Consider the following 15,059-nt stretch of genomic DNA (forward strand, 5'->3'; position numbering starts at 1 on the left):
GATATTACGCATACGCCACGTCGCTTTTTATTGCCATGCAGCGCGTTTGTCTTATTAATTAACGCCATAAATTTAAGCAACTGAAATTAGTAGCAGCTAAGCGCACCCTTAAGCTCATAGCTCAATGCCTTGCCTGTTGTGGTTGCACCTGCCATGTTATTTGCTGTTTTATGAAAGCATTACGCATACGCCCAGCTGGCTATTTGCATTCACTTTGCACAGCTGTGTTTGCTTCGCTCACTCACCCACTGACTCTTGCCTTAGCTGCCACTGCACTCGGTACATTTTAATCCTGTCAAAGGCACTTGCAGTGCTTCAGACCAGCACAACTCTTAAAGTTTCATGGAATTCAGCAGCAGCTGGGGCTGCCTGGCTGCCTGGCTAAATGCCACTTGCTTGCGTAAGTAAACAAGTTGTGGGCAGGCACAAATTTGATTGATATTGCCAGTCCGGCCTTAAATCAATCTCTCGAACGCTCAACTGTAAGTGCAGGCAGCAACTTTAATGCTTAAATCAATTGCAGTGTATTCGCTTTAATTTGTTTGCTTTTGCTGCCAGCCGGGGCTGAGCTAGTTTAACATATTTTGTCAAGCCAAAACTTGGCTTTTTATGGCTTTTAAACTGCAAACTGTTTGACGAAAACTTTACGCCTTTGTTTGTTGTTATTGTACTATGCCCAGCATTACTTCAGCTCCAAAAAACTTTCACCCGCTTTATTGCGAGATGCCTCTTAAGCCTGACAGGCAACAACTTTATGGGCTGCTTTGCAATTTTGACAGTTGGCGCGCTGCTCTTTGGCTTAAAGTCACACACAAATGAAATTTGCTGTTTATAGTTTCGCTTTTTACATTAACACACTTCTGGCTTGTGTGTGTGTGTGTGTAAATCATAAAAGTCTGAATTGTTTGCATAGCAAAGTCGACGTGTTGAGTAATTAGGAAATTAGCCCTTGCCAGCGGCCCATAAATGCAAAAGCTGCAACAACAGCGACAAGCGCCACACTTGACGAGTCAGCGGGGCACATGCAGCTGCCACTTGAGCTGCAGCACAATGAGTTTGTCATTTGTGCAATTTTAGTTTTACACACACTCAGAAAATGTGCAAAAAGGCACAACTCTATACAAGTGTGTGCGAGTGAGCTTTTTAATTTAGCTACAACTAGCACACTTGAGCCTTGGCTTCCAGCCTACGAAACGCAAATTCAAACACGCAAAAAATAGTGAATAGCAAAATTGGGAAAAAACTTTTATTCCTGTGTCGCATAATAGGATAAAAGTTGATGCCAATTTGATAAATGCGTAAATTGTATTGAATTGGAATTAAACATAAATTTGCATTGACAGCTTTGTTTGCTGATTATGTTAAATTTGAATTTAATTTATATAACACAAATGAAAATTACATTTAATTTTGTTGTAGTTCTAGACAGTATCATTAAACAAATATATTTGTTTTATTTATATTTATGCAACATTCACTTTCATGCTTTTTATTTAAATATACAATAAACAGCTGCCATTAATATTTAGGCAGCCATGAAAGTTGATTATTTTATTTTCAATTTCAATGCTATCAAAGATGAGATCAACTCTTATGTATAATATTGAATAGAAATTTAAGTTCTTCGTTGATTTATGTCTTATTGGATGCTCATATTTATTTTTAAAAAGATTCCATTCAATTTTGAACTTAATTGCTTTCCTTTATGCATTTTCAGGCCTTATTAATATTTAGGCAGCCATGAACGTTGATTATTTTATTTTCAATTTCAATGCTATCAAAGATGAGATCAACTTGTATGTTGATTGAATAAAAATTCGAATTCTACGCTGATCTCATCTTATTGATTGCTCAAATTTATTTTTAAAAAGATTCCATTAAATTTTTAACTTTATCTATTTTCAGGCCTCACGTTGTGCTACCAGCGGCAATCTGTGAACAATAACAACAACAACAACAATCACAACAATGCGGACGAGAAGCAAACACATTTGCCGCCCTCACATTACCCGCATGGCCACAAATGGAATGAGCCCTATTTCGATCTAACAATGCCAAGGAACATCACATCGCTGGTGGGCAAATCTGCATACTTGGGCTGTCGCGTTAAGCATCTGGGCAACAAGACGGTGAGCTCAAATCTATGCTAGGCAAACGCTTAAGCTTGGCCAAAAGAAATAATCAAATAAACGCTGAAAATGGGGAAAATTGTCTTTTGAGCAAGTCAATTGTTTACGTGGCTGGCGTCTGTTTTAATAATGTTTATTTTTATTTACATTTAATAAACAACACAAAAATGTGGCGACAAGTGTTGGCAATATGCTTTGCCCAAAACAGCTGGACACACACACACACATATAGAAACAAATGTGCGTGTGGGACATTATGCTGGGCTCTGCTTATTAAATTTGCCGTCAGTTTATTATGTCATACGTGACATTGAAACAATGAAGCACAGCACATGCCTGAGCATGGTCAACACATGTTCTCTGGGCTAGATATTGTCATTATTTTTATGGCCACACTTGATTTTCTTTGTGTGTTGTGTGCGCTAGACTGTAGTCAGGCCAGGCAATTAACATCTCATTTTACAGGCTTTCGACTTCAGCAGCCCCTGGGCCCAGCCAGTCTGGTTAATGCTTTGTCTGCTGGGCAGTATTGAATATCAGCAAACCAATTAAATGAGTTGCCATAGTAATAGTAGTAGCTGCTGTTACATCTGTTACTTGCAGACTTCAAAGTGTCTGCTGTCAGTTACTACAGAGTGCCTGGCACTTTATGTAAATTCGTTGAGATTTAACAGTCAGCAGTTTGCACTTCAGCAATGCGGAAATAGTAGCAACATGCATGCATGCATGAGTGTGTGTGTGTGTGTGTGATTTTTGGCTGCGCTGCATGCAATCGTGAGAAAGTTTGCAGGTGTTAGGCTAAGAGTTAAACGTTTCCAGTGTTGATTACGTTAAGCGTTTTAGCGTCAGTTGAAGCGACCTGCAATGGCGCTCATAGATTTCCACATAACCAAATCCGCTTCCGCAATCAGTAAACTACACACGCATACACACACACACACATGTAGTTGGGCACTAGTTAACTGGCGGCTGGTTTTGGGGCAACGATAAATTTATGTTGGCAGTGCGGCAAAAACTGTCTGCCTGACCAAAAAAAACCCATACACACACACAAACAAAAAGTTTATGTTGCTCGTGTTGTTGTTGCAAACTGGGGGCTGTTATTGCAGAATTAGACAGACGGCAGCAGCAGCAGCAGCAGCAGCAACTGCACAGATGGATGCACAGTTGGCTAACTCTGACGCAGTGTCTGTCTACAAGTCTGTCTTCCACTCACTCTCTAACTAAGTGTGCGAGTGTGTGTGTGTCTGTGTGTGTGTGTTGGCTGCCGCATAAACAAGGCGCCCAAAAACTTGCCAAAAAAGCAGCGCCAACAGCAACAACTACAACTCCAACTATAACGCAAGCTGAAAAAATTTTGTGTTGTGGGCAATGCGGAAAAGGAACGTCCTGGTTGAGAGGCACGGAAGTATCATTTTCCGGCTCTGTCATGCGTTGCGCACACTAATTTTAAGTTATTTAATATTTAGATTGTGAGCTGCATAAAATTTTATATATATTTTAGCTGCCTGACCAAAACATTAGCCAGCAAATTGACACAAGTTGTCAACCACTCCCACCACTGGCTGCCTCTAGAGCTTCGCACTTGACGCAATCAAAATGCAAATCAGCGCTTAGTGACCACAGCCAAGCTTCAAGCAGAGCGAGCAACTAATGATGTATTCAACATTTCGTTGCTGTTTTTATTTCTTATGTTTAAATGCAAGCAAAGTTTATACAAATAGCATGTAAATGCGTTTAAAGTTGCGCATAATTTAAGGCAGACAAATTGAGCTTGGTCAGCGTATATTTCATATTAAATTTGTGCTCTTGCTCTTTAAGGTGGCCTGGATACGACATCGTGATCTGCACATACTCACCGTGGGCACCTATACCTATACAACGGATCAGCGCTTTCAGACCTCCTATCATCGCGACATTGAGGAGTGGACATTGCAGATTAAGTGGGCGCAGCAGCGCGACGCTGGCGTCTATGAATGTCAAATATCAACGCAGCCCGTGCGCAGCTATTCGGTCAACTTGAATATCGTGGGTGAGTAGCTGAGTGGGTGTTGCATATTTCAGTTGCTGCTACTGCCACAGCGTATACGTAATATTTCGACACAGCGTACGTATTTTTATTATTTGCATATTCATGCAATTTGCAAATGTGTAAATTATGCACACTTGACAATCTCGCTACAAAAACTAACAAAAAACAAGCAAAGTAAACAAAAAAGCAACAACAACAAAGCGAGAGCAGCGCAAAGATGCAGCCGCATCAACAGCTGTGCGCTTAAAATAACAATAGCAGCAGCTGAAGCTGACGCTTGGTTTCTGTGGATTTAAAACGGATGAGAGGGCCTTAACATATGCGCTGGACCAGGTCGAAATATATATATGTGTGTACAATTTTTGACGAGCAAAAAACGGCGCAGCGATATATTGGAACGCCATAGAGATACAAATATAATGAAATGGGATTTCCCGCAGCTTGTCAGTCAGTCAGTAAATAATAAAACAAATAAAATGGCGACAGGCTGACTCCAATTTAAAACTTTATTTATCACATTTAATTTATTTTCTTTTGGTAACTTTTGCGTTGGTTTTAACTTTATTATTTTGTACTATTTTTTTTTTTCCTTTATGTTTTGGTTGACAACAACGAGGACAGACCTAATTGATGAGGAGACCAGCAATGTGATGCAGCAATATTACAACGACGATGCCTTTTACATAGCTGCAGATCGTGTCTATCAGTCCAGCGATGATGAATTTGCGGGCATGTTTGGCCCCATACAGAAAGTTGCGGGTTTGTAGTCAAAATGTTGTTGTTGCTAACAAGTATACGCACTGTGTGCCAACAAGCGAACGACCAACAAGCTTGCATATTATTTTTTAATATTTTTTTGGCATACAGTATGTATGAAAATGTTGTGCACAAGCTCAGCTCAGGTGGCACGCTGAGTGGCAAACGCTTTTCTAGCTACTGATTGCTTTGGCAAATGCTTTTAGCAAACTTGTTATAAATATGCAAGTGCATGTGATGAAAAATATTAAACGCTAACAAAAACAGCAGTTGACAACACTTTGATTAGCTCAAAATGTCAGCCGTGGTCTGACACAAATGCGCATAAGTCTGACTGCGTCCCAAGGCGCAATTGCTTGCCGAAAAGTTGCCGGTGCGATAAAGACGCTTCAAGCTGCCAGCATATTGATGCTCCAGGTAACAGACGAGCACAAAGCGACTAACGTTGCGATCATAATCCTCAGCTGCGGCACAGCCCAAGTGACTGTTCCGATCGTACACTATATTCTGCAGCTCAGCAATGTCAGCAGCTGTGGCGAGTAGATGCAGCCGATGCAGCCACTGCTCAGCTAGCATTGTTATCTGCTCGGAGTTGGGACACGGCTTATAGTCGTCTACATCGCTTAGATTCAGCAAGCTTTGGCCATAGTTAACCGCTGGCGGCGTCGGCAAGCCCGGCAAGGCATTGCAATAGTTGCGCAGATGCTGCAGACAGCGCTTCACATGATACTCAGCCAGCAACGCCAGCCCAGAGTGCCAGACCAGCTCCGGCATGCGCCTAGCTGGCAACACACCCAGCACACGACCCGCCGCCAGCTGCTCTCTGTATTTGTTGTGTATCTTGAGCAGATACTGCTGATAGTTTTGCATATTCACCAGCCGGCGATGACGCCTGCAACTGCCATGAAAAGTCTACAACAGCGCAAGCTTAATTATTATTTCGACTTGCTGCTGCATATTTACCAAATCATTGTCGCAGCCCAAGTGTGGCACATTCAGGCAAATAGTCAAGTTGCAAAGCTCTAAGCAGCAGCAGCGCGCAAACACACAGAGCAGCAGCAGCAGCAGCAGCAAATGTTGTCGATGTGGCATGCTCAAGCCGCAACTGGCAACTGACTCCCAACTGCTTTTGTTAGCTAGAAAAATATTATATATAAATATTTAGCACTGCAACTTGAGTCAGCTTGCAATGTTTTATTTAGTTCAAGTTGCAACTTACTGTGGCCAGTTGCTGCAATCAGCTTATCAGCAATTGCTCATGTTCATTTGTTAGTCAGCTGGCGTTGCATGTGGACATTCCTTTGATTGCCAAACACACACACACACACACACAGTCATTTGTATTGGCTGCAGCAAGCGCAAAGACACAGCCACGTGGCAGCCACAACAAAAGCCAAGCACAGCAGATAATCTTGGCAGACCCACACACATACGCAAACACACATTCCACTCCACTCCAGCTGGCTTCGATTGGCTCGACAAGTGAGCTGGAGCGCAGGTGCTAGCAAATTTGAAGTATGCTCTCTGCTTGTGTCCACACAGGCGGCCTGGCCGGACCAAATTGTGTACGTAACTCACTGATTAGAAAACGAGCACGTGACCTAGGGAAATGCCTTCCCTTAATAATGCTGAGCCCAATATGATGATGACGTTGCTTATGCCACCCCAAAATAAGAAAATAAAAAGCAAGAAATTAAATAAATAAATACCTTATATACACAACACTATTAAATTCTATTAAATTTATTGTTGTACAACAAATTGTAGTCCCACCATTGGCATTATCTACATCTGTTCTGCATTATTACTATGCTATATATAATTATAGCAGCGGATGACACTGAGCTTAATATACTTTAATATAGCTGCGTGGCAGCGATTAACATAAAAAAAGCTACAAAAGTTATATTAATAGATATGAAAATATGAAAAGCATTTTATTTTAGTTTAGTAAAAGTGTAAATAAATAATAATCGTTGCAACAAAATACTGTTGGTGCCACTCCCACTTATTGATTGCTTACATTTTTTAATGTATTTTACATTTTTTACATAAATGTCGTCATCATTATTAATGTTTCAAATGTATATCAATTTTTTATTCTCTCGTGTCATCCAAATTTGCAAGTTGAGATTTTATTATTAATCACATTATCATATCATATACAGTCTTGGATTAAAATTAATGTTTTTTGGCTTATAATAAAAATCTGTATTAAGTGATTTCTTTTAAATACATTTGGAACACACACTTAAAGCAAAAGTAAGACTCAGCAACTTTTCATTAAATTGCAATTTTAAATTAAGTTATTCTTCGAATGTGTAGATTTTATTTAATGACTCAAAAACAATATTGAATGCAAATATGTTCGTTAGCACGTAGCTTCAATAGCTTAACCCCAATGTGATTTTGTTGCTAAGCCAGAAGCCAGTGCTAAATTTCAAGCTGCCTCAATGCAGTCAAAAGAAAATCAATCAAGCTATTGAATTAGTTAGGCTATAAAATATATATCCGATGCGCTCAAATAATTTCATAATAGTTATATCAGTTGTATAGCACGTTTGCATTATCTTTGTGATTTTATTAACAATTTATTTATTTATATATTTAATATGTAATAGAACTGCAGCTAAAATCTCTTTCCGGCTAAATCAATGTCAAGTCTGTTCGCAAAAAGACTAAAACGTCATCACTGTTTACTTTAAGCTTAACTTTCATATGTGTGCTTGCTATTTTTACAGTGCCCACTGCGACTATATTGGGCGGACCTGATCTATATGTGGACAAAGGCAGCACCATAAATCTGACATGCATCATCAAGTTTAGTCCCGAGCCGCCGACACATATCTTTTGGTATCATCAGGATAAGGTAAGACGGCGCGCAGAGTGTAGCGCATAAAAGTTCAATCAATTTGGGCCAAAAGGACATGAAAGCAACCGCGAGTAGCGAAGCGAACGCATAAAAAACAATTTAAGGTCTTTTGTGCGCATCAAATTATCTTGCAATAATTGAGTTTGCTGTGTGGCACCAAAGTGGCGACGATGAAAAATTGAAACGGCAGCCACGCCCAAACGCCCCAACGCCCACACGCCCAGACGCCCACGCGCTCAGCTCAGCCAATTGCCGGCGGATAAACGTTTCAAAGTTTTACGAGCATTGTGAGTGCGTCTGTGTGTGTGCGCGCGTTAAGCGTGGCGCTCTCATGCTCGCGCTTTTGTTTACACTGCGTATACGCAACGTATTTAATTTCGGCTTTTATGATTATGAGAAAACATGCTTTTGCATTTAGCTGCTGCCTTGGCCTTAGTCTTAGTCTTAGCTTTGGTCTTTTCCTTGCCAGCAATTTCGTCGACAAAATATTTTAATATTCAAACTTTCTTCAAACAGGTGTTGAGCGAGGAGACTGCAGGCGGCCGCTTGAAATTTAAGACCATTAAATCGGAGGAAACCAAATCAATTTTGCTTATTTACGATGCGGATTTATTGCACTCTGGCAAATACTCGTGCTATCCATCGAACACCGAGATCGCCAGCATACGTGTCCACGTGCTGCAGGGTAAGTGAACAAGGGAGTGAGAGAGAGACAAGTGAGGGGCGGGGCGGTGCGGGGCTGTGGGTTATGTATGGCCATCGTTAGCATGTTTATGTTTAATGCCAAATAATTGGTTGCCTCAACTGAAGTCAACGAGCTTGCTGCAAAGCCAGTTACTTGCAGCTTTCTGAGTCTGATAACTGCATTAAAAGTATTTGCAGTCGTCGTCGTATACTTGACCTTTTTCAATGGTCCCCATGCATGGCTCAGCTGAAGTGTGTGCTGGGGCAAATATAAATTTCTCTCTGTGTGTGTGTGTGTTGTGCATAGCTCGACAAAGTTTATGCATTTTTGAGCAAACAACTTTTGCTGAGGCAACCACAACAGAACTAAGTACCTTGGGGGGGGTCGCAGCGCATTGTGGGGGCGTGGCACTGCGGGCGTAACAACAAATTGTAACTCATTTATGCCATGTCTGCATTAATTTTTCTCTCTTTTTCTTTTTTTTCTCTTTTTGCTCAGGCGAGCGACCCGAGGCCATGCAAACGAATGCGGCGCCGGCTGCTGTTGGCCTCGCCTGGGCCGGTCCCTGCCACACCAAACAGCCAGCGCAGGCAGTCAAAGTAATTAGCACAATGGTCGCGGCATTTGTATTGTTGCAAGCCTGCCGCACGCTGCTGCTGCAGGCAACAACAACAGCAACAGCAGCACAAGTGGAAGCAGCGCCACCAGAACCAGAGCAAACAGCCGAGACGCACAACAGCAGCAGCAGCGCCAGGACGCAAAGGACGTACACGTCAGCTGACCATGTCAATAGAAGTAGTGCAATTGCACGGTGATAAATTAAAGCTGCGCACACACACAGACGAACAGTCGGACAGTCGGACAGCATGCACGCCACCAACACAACACCCGCCAATGCCAATGCCAGCGCCAAAACGCACTAAGCGCTGGCCAGCTACGCAGCAAAACAATCAAGTCGCTTGGCTGTCGCGCAAATGATGTTGCTGCCACACCAGAGACAAGCTAAACAGTTGGTCAGTCAGTTACAAACTTGGTTAGGCCAGCTGCACGGCCACTCAAAACGCCAACAACAGCAACAGCAACAGCAACATGATGAAGAAAAAATGCTAATGCTGCGCCTGCTCGGGTCTGTTCTGGCCTGGCCAAGTTGCAACTGTGTACAAAGTACGCTTGTCTAAATTTCAATTGCAGCTTTGGCATAATCTAAACGCATGTGTAATTAAGCTTTGTTGAATTTCATTTTACGTTATTCAATATTCATACGTAAGCATAAGCGCCCATCTGTAAATAGTTAGTTTAACTGCCAATTTATAATCATACATATATCTACTATATATAAGCCACTTTGAGTCTTGTTCCTTCGGCCTGGCACAGTTCTAACTTATGACATGTGTCTGGTCTGTCTTTGGTTTATACTTTTATTTCTACAGTCGGCGGAAAGACACCATTAAATGCTTATCGCTCGCTGTAGCTCTAGCTAAACAAACTTGTCGTGTCTTCAAGTGTCTCATAAAGCAGCACAGGATGTGTCTATGTATGTGTGTGTCAGTGCTGGGGGCAAAGTTTGCAGTGGCAGTGGCACGCCTCGCTGCAACTATGTGCTGCATGTCCGGCTATATATCGCCAAGAAACCTGCAAGTCACATTGCCACAACTTGGGTTGCTCCGCCTGTCAACAAAATATTTGCATTTCTATTTCCATTTCCATTTCTATTTCTATTTCTATTTCCATTTGCTGCCAGGCACTCGACTGGCCGAAAAACTTAACTTCTTTGGCCACTGGGTCGATAACCCACTCGACTATGTATATATCCTATATATATATATGTGCTGTTGTAAATGGGGTGTCCAGCGCTTAATGTGTTACATTTAAAAATGCAGTGTGTCCACCTTAATGGCCCTGGCGTCTATTAAACGTTACGGGCGGGCCATTAAACTGATCAAAATTGTATATATGCGCTATAAATTAATGCTGCTGTGTTTAACTATATTTATACTATACGATATATATACTATATATAGCAACAACTTATACGTGTACTATGTGGTAGCTATTTGTAGCAAGGCAAACGACGACGCTCGTTAATATTAAACTAGACATAATTTATTTAACATATACGCCAGCGAAATTAGTCGCGACATTTAAATGAATGTTTAACGAGTAAATGAATGCAACAACTACATAAAAACAAAATACGCTATAAATTATAAATACATGTATGTATATACCAGTTAAGTTGCATAATGTAATCAGCATAACTAAACTAAATGAATGTATGTTAAAGAGCATAAAGTTAATCTAAATACAACTGAAAGCAAGTTGTTCTAGCATTTAAGTGAGTAGCGCTAGCTGAGCGTTAATAAGCATTAGTTGTAAACATAAATATTTGTGGACAAAACAAAACAAAACAAAGAGAAACATCTAAATAAAGTTTTTAGTTATTATGACTATGATAAATATAACAAACAAAAACAAAACAAAACACAAAATTCAAAGCTGTCTTTTAACTTGTGGGCCTGCTACTGATGCTGCTGCTGCTAAGCGCACATAATAAATTGCATACACGTTGCGTATGCGTAATATAAACAAAATGCTTAGCCTACCAGCGACGCACGACTGAACGCTGTGCTGTAAAGATTTATGCAAATGTTTACCACACACACACACACACACAGAGAGGCGAATTTTGCTTGGAATTTCTGCATTCACTCATCGCACTCTTAGCACAATAGCTGCGGCGGCATTTTCATTTTTCAGCCTAATAAAGCGCCAGCACACAAGGCCTACCGGACTCAGCAGGCGAGCCGAAAGCCAAAGCCAAAAGTCTCAAAGTCTATACGCATTGCTTGTCAAACTTGCTGCTGCTGCTGCTGCTGCTTTGGAGCAACGAATGCCATTAGCATAAAAGTTTATTATATGACAAGTCAGTATATACATCTAAATATATTCGTATGCAACTGTATGCTGAGCTCCTGCACACACACACTAACACACGCATGCCGAAAAATAACGGCAATATCATGGCAAAAAGTTTAATAGCGCAAGACGCGTCAAGGCGAATTGGTTGGAAAAAGGAATTGGCTGGCAAGCAGCTGAAATTGAAGCTGTAGCAAGGACTTAGCACATCAAGCGTAAACTTTCTGCTACGGAAACAAGCAATAAACCGCTCGCTGCTGCTGCTGCACAACTAAACAACGACTGTAGTGTACTCTATGGCTTGGTAAGTGGCAGCAGCAGCAGCAGCAGCAGCAGGGAGTGCACTAATCCTATTTATGTTTGCTCGTGTGTAAGGCACTTGAGCTTATTGCCGCATAATTTGCAGAGTGTCAATGAGTATTAAGTATTTCCGCGAATTCAGCTCAAGCGTATGCCCGGTAAGGCGCTTAAAGCATCAGCAGCAGCTCAAATGTTGCCTCTTAATTGCCACCTGACAATGTGTGGCGTGCAGTGAGCCAGACCATGGGCTAATTTTTGTTGAAAGCTTGGCATGCTAATGGAATGGAATGTGTGCGGCAGCTGGCGACAAAGGCGAAAAATAAATTATCATCATTGTGACATTTTCATTTGTCAACGTAATTTGCTTTGAGTTTGCATTTTTGTCTTTCGTGCGCATTTTTTTTATTGTTGCGCCTAAAAGCCCACTACACTTTGTGTGCACCTTTGAGCGGCAACATCCAAAATGAAAGGCAATTTGCCGTGGAATTTGCTTTGGCATATGGCCTCAGCATCATGTCACTTTGGCTTGCTCTTCAATGCTGTCAGCAACAGCGTGATGGGATTTGTATACGCCCAGCCCAGGACATTGCTCTTAATATTGCCCTTTGTACATGTGTGTGTGTGTGTGTTTTAATACGAAAATATGATTTGATTTTTTACATTTATTTATTTGCATTTGTCGCTCATGAGCTGCAATTTGTTTGCCAAGGCCAAAATGTTTGGCCATATGTCCTTTGATTCCCTTTTGAGCACACTGCGCATATATTGAACATAAATCAAGCGACTTATGTGCCAAATGCCAAAACGAGCCAGAGTCAGAGCCAGAACCAGAGCGAGCAAGTCTGCTCGGCAGGTTTGCCGCTCGTTGTTTACTGTTTGTATTTGCATTTGTGTATGTCACTGAAAATCCACTACATAATTTATTGACATAGCATTGAAGTGCTTGCCTGCCCCCTCCATCCACACTCTGCTCTCTTGGCTCACGCTTTGTCTCTGTCTCTGTCTCTGTCGCTGTATCTCTGCCCTTCAGCTGCCAACTGTAATATTGTGCAATATTTTTCGTCGGAATCGCACACTGCGTGCGAATAGCTCTGCATATATATACAAGAATTAATATATCTATATAGCTGTATATTGACATTATATATATGTATGTTTGTATGTGTGACAGCGCGCTGTCAAAGCAAAGGCCTGTGGCAATCGTTGCATGCAACACAGCGTTAAACTGCAGCTTGGGGACAAGGCGGTCAATTTAAAAGATATTTTGGCAAACCAAATAAAAAAAGACGAAACGTATGAGCTGCGCAATTTATATTTTTGATAGACTATATATATTGGCATATTGCGTTTTAAATATTGCAGGCACTGTAAGATTTAAGTTGCTAAAGTTAAAAGTAAATTTGTAATTCAATTATTGTCAATTTATTGCAACACATGTAAGTGGCCAACTTCAAATAAAATGGGTTAAATGGCTTAAATCTCTGTAGCTACAGGTTACAGCTGCTTTTAGCAAAGTTCAATATATATTTTATTTATTGTGTGCAGTAGCTGTTCAAGCTGCGTGAATCTGCTCTCAAGTATGTGCAACTAAAGCAGAGCTTCGACTTCAAAGTGTGATTGCTTCAGCTTGCAGTGATTTAGCCTTAAATCTGCCGCTGATCTCATGCTCTTTGCTGCCAGCAACACCTTCAAGTTGCTTTGCTTTTGTATGTCAATCTGCGCTGCAGCTGCGAGCACTTGTAGGCGTCTATTTGTTTCTATCAAAGTTGTCATTTATTTTTAGTTATAATTCTTGAGAAATTTAGCTAAATATTCATACGCTGCGAACGCTTGTGCTTGTCCTGCCTACGCTCATCAAAAAATTCACTGTGGTCGTCGTCACCTGGCAAGCCAAGCGGCCAAGATTACGCCCACATTTGGTTGCCTCTGCAACGTTTACAACATTGACATTCTAGGAAAAGCAACAACATGGCCAATAATTAGTTCGCGCTGGTAAGTTTAAGCTGCTAAATTTATGAAAATATTAAACCAGTGCACATCATTGAAAATTATAATTACAATTAGTTTGAAAATGTTTTCATCCAAATTACACTTATCAATATGTTAAGCAATTTACGCTTTAAATATTAAGCATACGCATGTGCATTCATATTTGAGTGCCTAACTTTCGCTTTTGTTTAGCCATTAAAATTTGTGTAGCTCTTAAATTGTTTTGTTAACATTCAAAACACATAATGAAATTTCTGTGGTTAACCTGCTGGACTTTCGACTGTTGTACATCATTTGTAATCGCGCTATAAATTATTTGCTCGAGTAGCAACGAGTTGCGTAAAGGGATAAAAAATATTTTGTGGTTTGCGCATAATTGAATTTGTACTTTAAAGTTTAGGCAACAAATGTGTTTGCAATATGCGAGCGCAAATAAGTCTGAACTTGGGCAGTATTTTAATGCATTTTGATTAGAAAATCGGTTTAAAAATTGCATTGTTGTTGTTGTGCGTGTTTGTTTGTGTGTTTATGGTTTATGCGTTGGATTTTGTTTGCTCTCGTTTTTCATTTGCGTCGCACCAAATGTGGTCAGCAATGAAACCAAACATTTGAGTGCTAACTGAATCTGTATATGCATGTTGTTGTGCTAGGATTACAGGCACAAGCACATGCATACACGCACACATACTTGCAATATGAAACTGAATTGGTTTTTGAATATGTGCCACACTGTTGTTGTCTCGCTCGTTATGATAGTTTGCTGCAGTCATTGTTGCTGTTGTTACTGTTGTTGCTGGCCATAAATGAACGAACGCCTGGCCCAAAAACTGTTGCTTACTTTTTGCACAATTTGTGTTGTCATTGTTGTGGTCGTACTAAGCGTTGTTGTTGCTTTTACTTTACGCTCTAATGCAATTTGTCATTCTTAATTTTTGGTCTGTGTGCGTTGGCCTTAAATAGAATTTTTCAATCTTGCACTGAAATTACCCAGCATAAATCTTGTTTTGATTAAATAATTGTACAAAGGGCAACAACAAAAATTTTCCATATTTTTAAGAGTTTTCTTATTTCAATTTGTGGAAAATTGTTTCATTTATTCGATAGCATAAAATGCAATTACTTGCAATATGTAAGTGCGCATGCAGTTAATGCCATTGATGCTGACCACGACCACGCCCACTTAGTTTGCTCGCTCTGGGGCCACTTAAAGTGAATACGTTTCATACATGACGCATACGCAGCGTTGCCCAAGTGCTGACAGCTCAATGGGCGAAACAATGCTATTGTTATTATTATTTTGTAAAGCTCGCTTTTCACTCTTTTCGTTACTGTTGTTGTTCTTCTTGCTGCTGCTGTTGTTGTTGTTGTTGTTGCTGTTGG

The 15,059-nt window shown here is 40.7% G+C and overlaps 2 protein-coding genes across 6 annotated transcripts in view; one reads left to right on the forward strand and one right to left on the reverse strand.

Annotated features, from left to right (window-relative positions):
* The window catches only part of LOC108600128 (zwei Ig domain protein zig-8), a 33,401-nt gene extending 22,514 nt beyond the window's left edge, over window positions 1–10,887 (forward strand). For 3 of the 5 annotated variants that reach the window (XM_017987516.1, XM_017987515.1, XM_017987514.1), the window contains 6 exons: window positions 1,906–2,129; window positions 3,951–4,161; window positions 4,783–4,920; window positions 7,659–7,786; window positions 8,306–8,474; window positions 8,973–10,887. In XM_017987516.1, the coding sequence (XP_017843005.1) occupies window positions 1,906–2,129; window positions 3,951–4,161; window positions 4,783–4,920; window positions 7,659–7,786; window positions 8,306–8,474; window positions 8,973–9,289 (1,187 nt within the window). In that variant the 3' untranslated portion in view covers window positions 9,290–10,887. Of the gene's footprint in view, window positions 1–1,905; window positions 2,130–3,950; window positions 4,162–4,782; window positions 4,948–7,658; window positions 7,787–8,305; window positions 8,475–8,972 lie in introns of those variants that run through there. The other 2 variants (XM_017987517.1, XM_017987518.1) reach the window with 2 other exon arrangements.
* LOC108600130 (antigen 5 like allergen Cul n 1) lies at window positions 5,186–6,020 on the reverse strand. The gene is made up of 2 exons (XM_017987520.1): window positions 5,881–6,020; window positions 5,186–5,829 (listed from the first exon to the last, which is right to left on the reverse strand). The coding sequence occupies exons 1-2, from the start codon at window positions 6,007–6,009 to the stop codon at window positions 5,203–5,205; spliced, it is 756 nt and encodes a 251-aa protein (XP_017843009.1). The 5' UTR covers window positions 6,010–6,020; the 3' UTR covers window positions 5,186–5,202.
* Window positions 10,888–15,059: the final 4,172 nt, after the last annotated feature.

Source organism: Drosophila busckii, chromosome 3L (genome assembly GCF_011750605.1).
Source record: "Drosophila busckii strain San Diego stock center, stock number 13000-0081.31 chromosome 3L, ASM1175060v1, whole genome shotgun sequence".
Classification (NCBI taxonomy): Eukaryota; Metazoa; Arthropoda; class Insecta; order Diptera; family Drosophilidae; genus Drosophila; species Drosophila busckii.

What these genes read in the sequence shown, in the direction of transcription:
- LOC108600130 (XM_017987520.1), bottom strand. Translation starts at nt 6,009, where the DNA reads ATGCCACATCGACAACATTTGCTGCTGCTGCTGCTGCTGCTCTGTGTG. An exon ending in TGGGCTGCGACAATGATTTG is followed by an intron (nt 5,830 to 5,880) that starts GTAAATATGCAG and finishes GCGCTGTTGTAG; the next exon opens with ACTTTTCATGGCAGTTGCAG.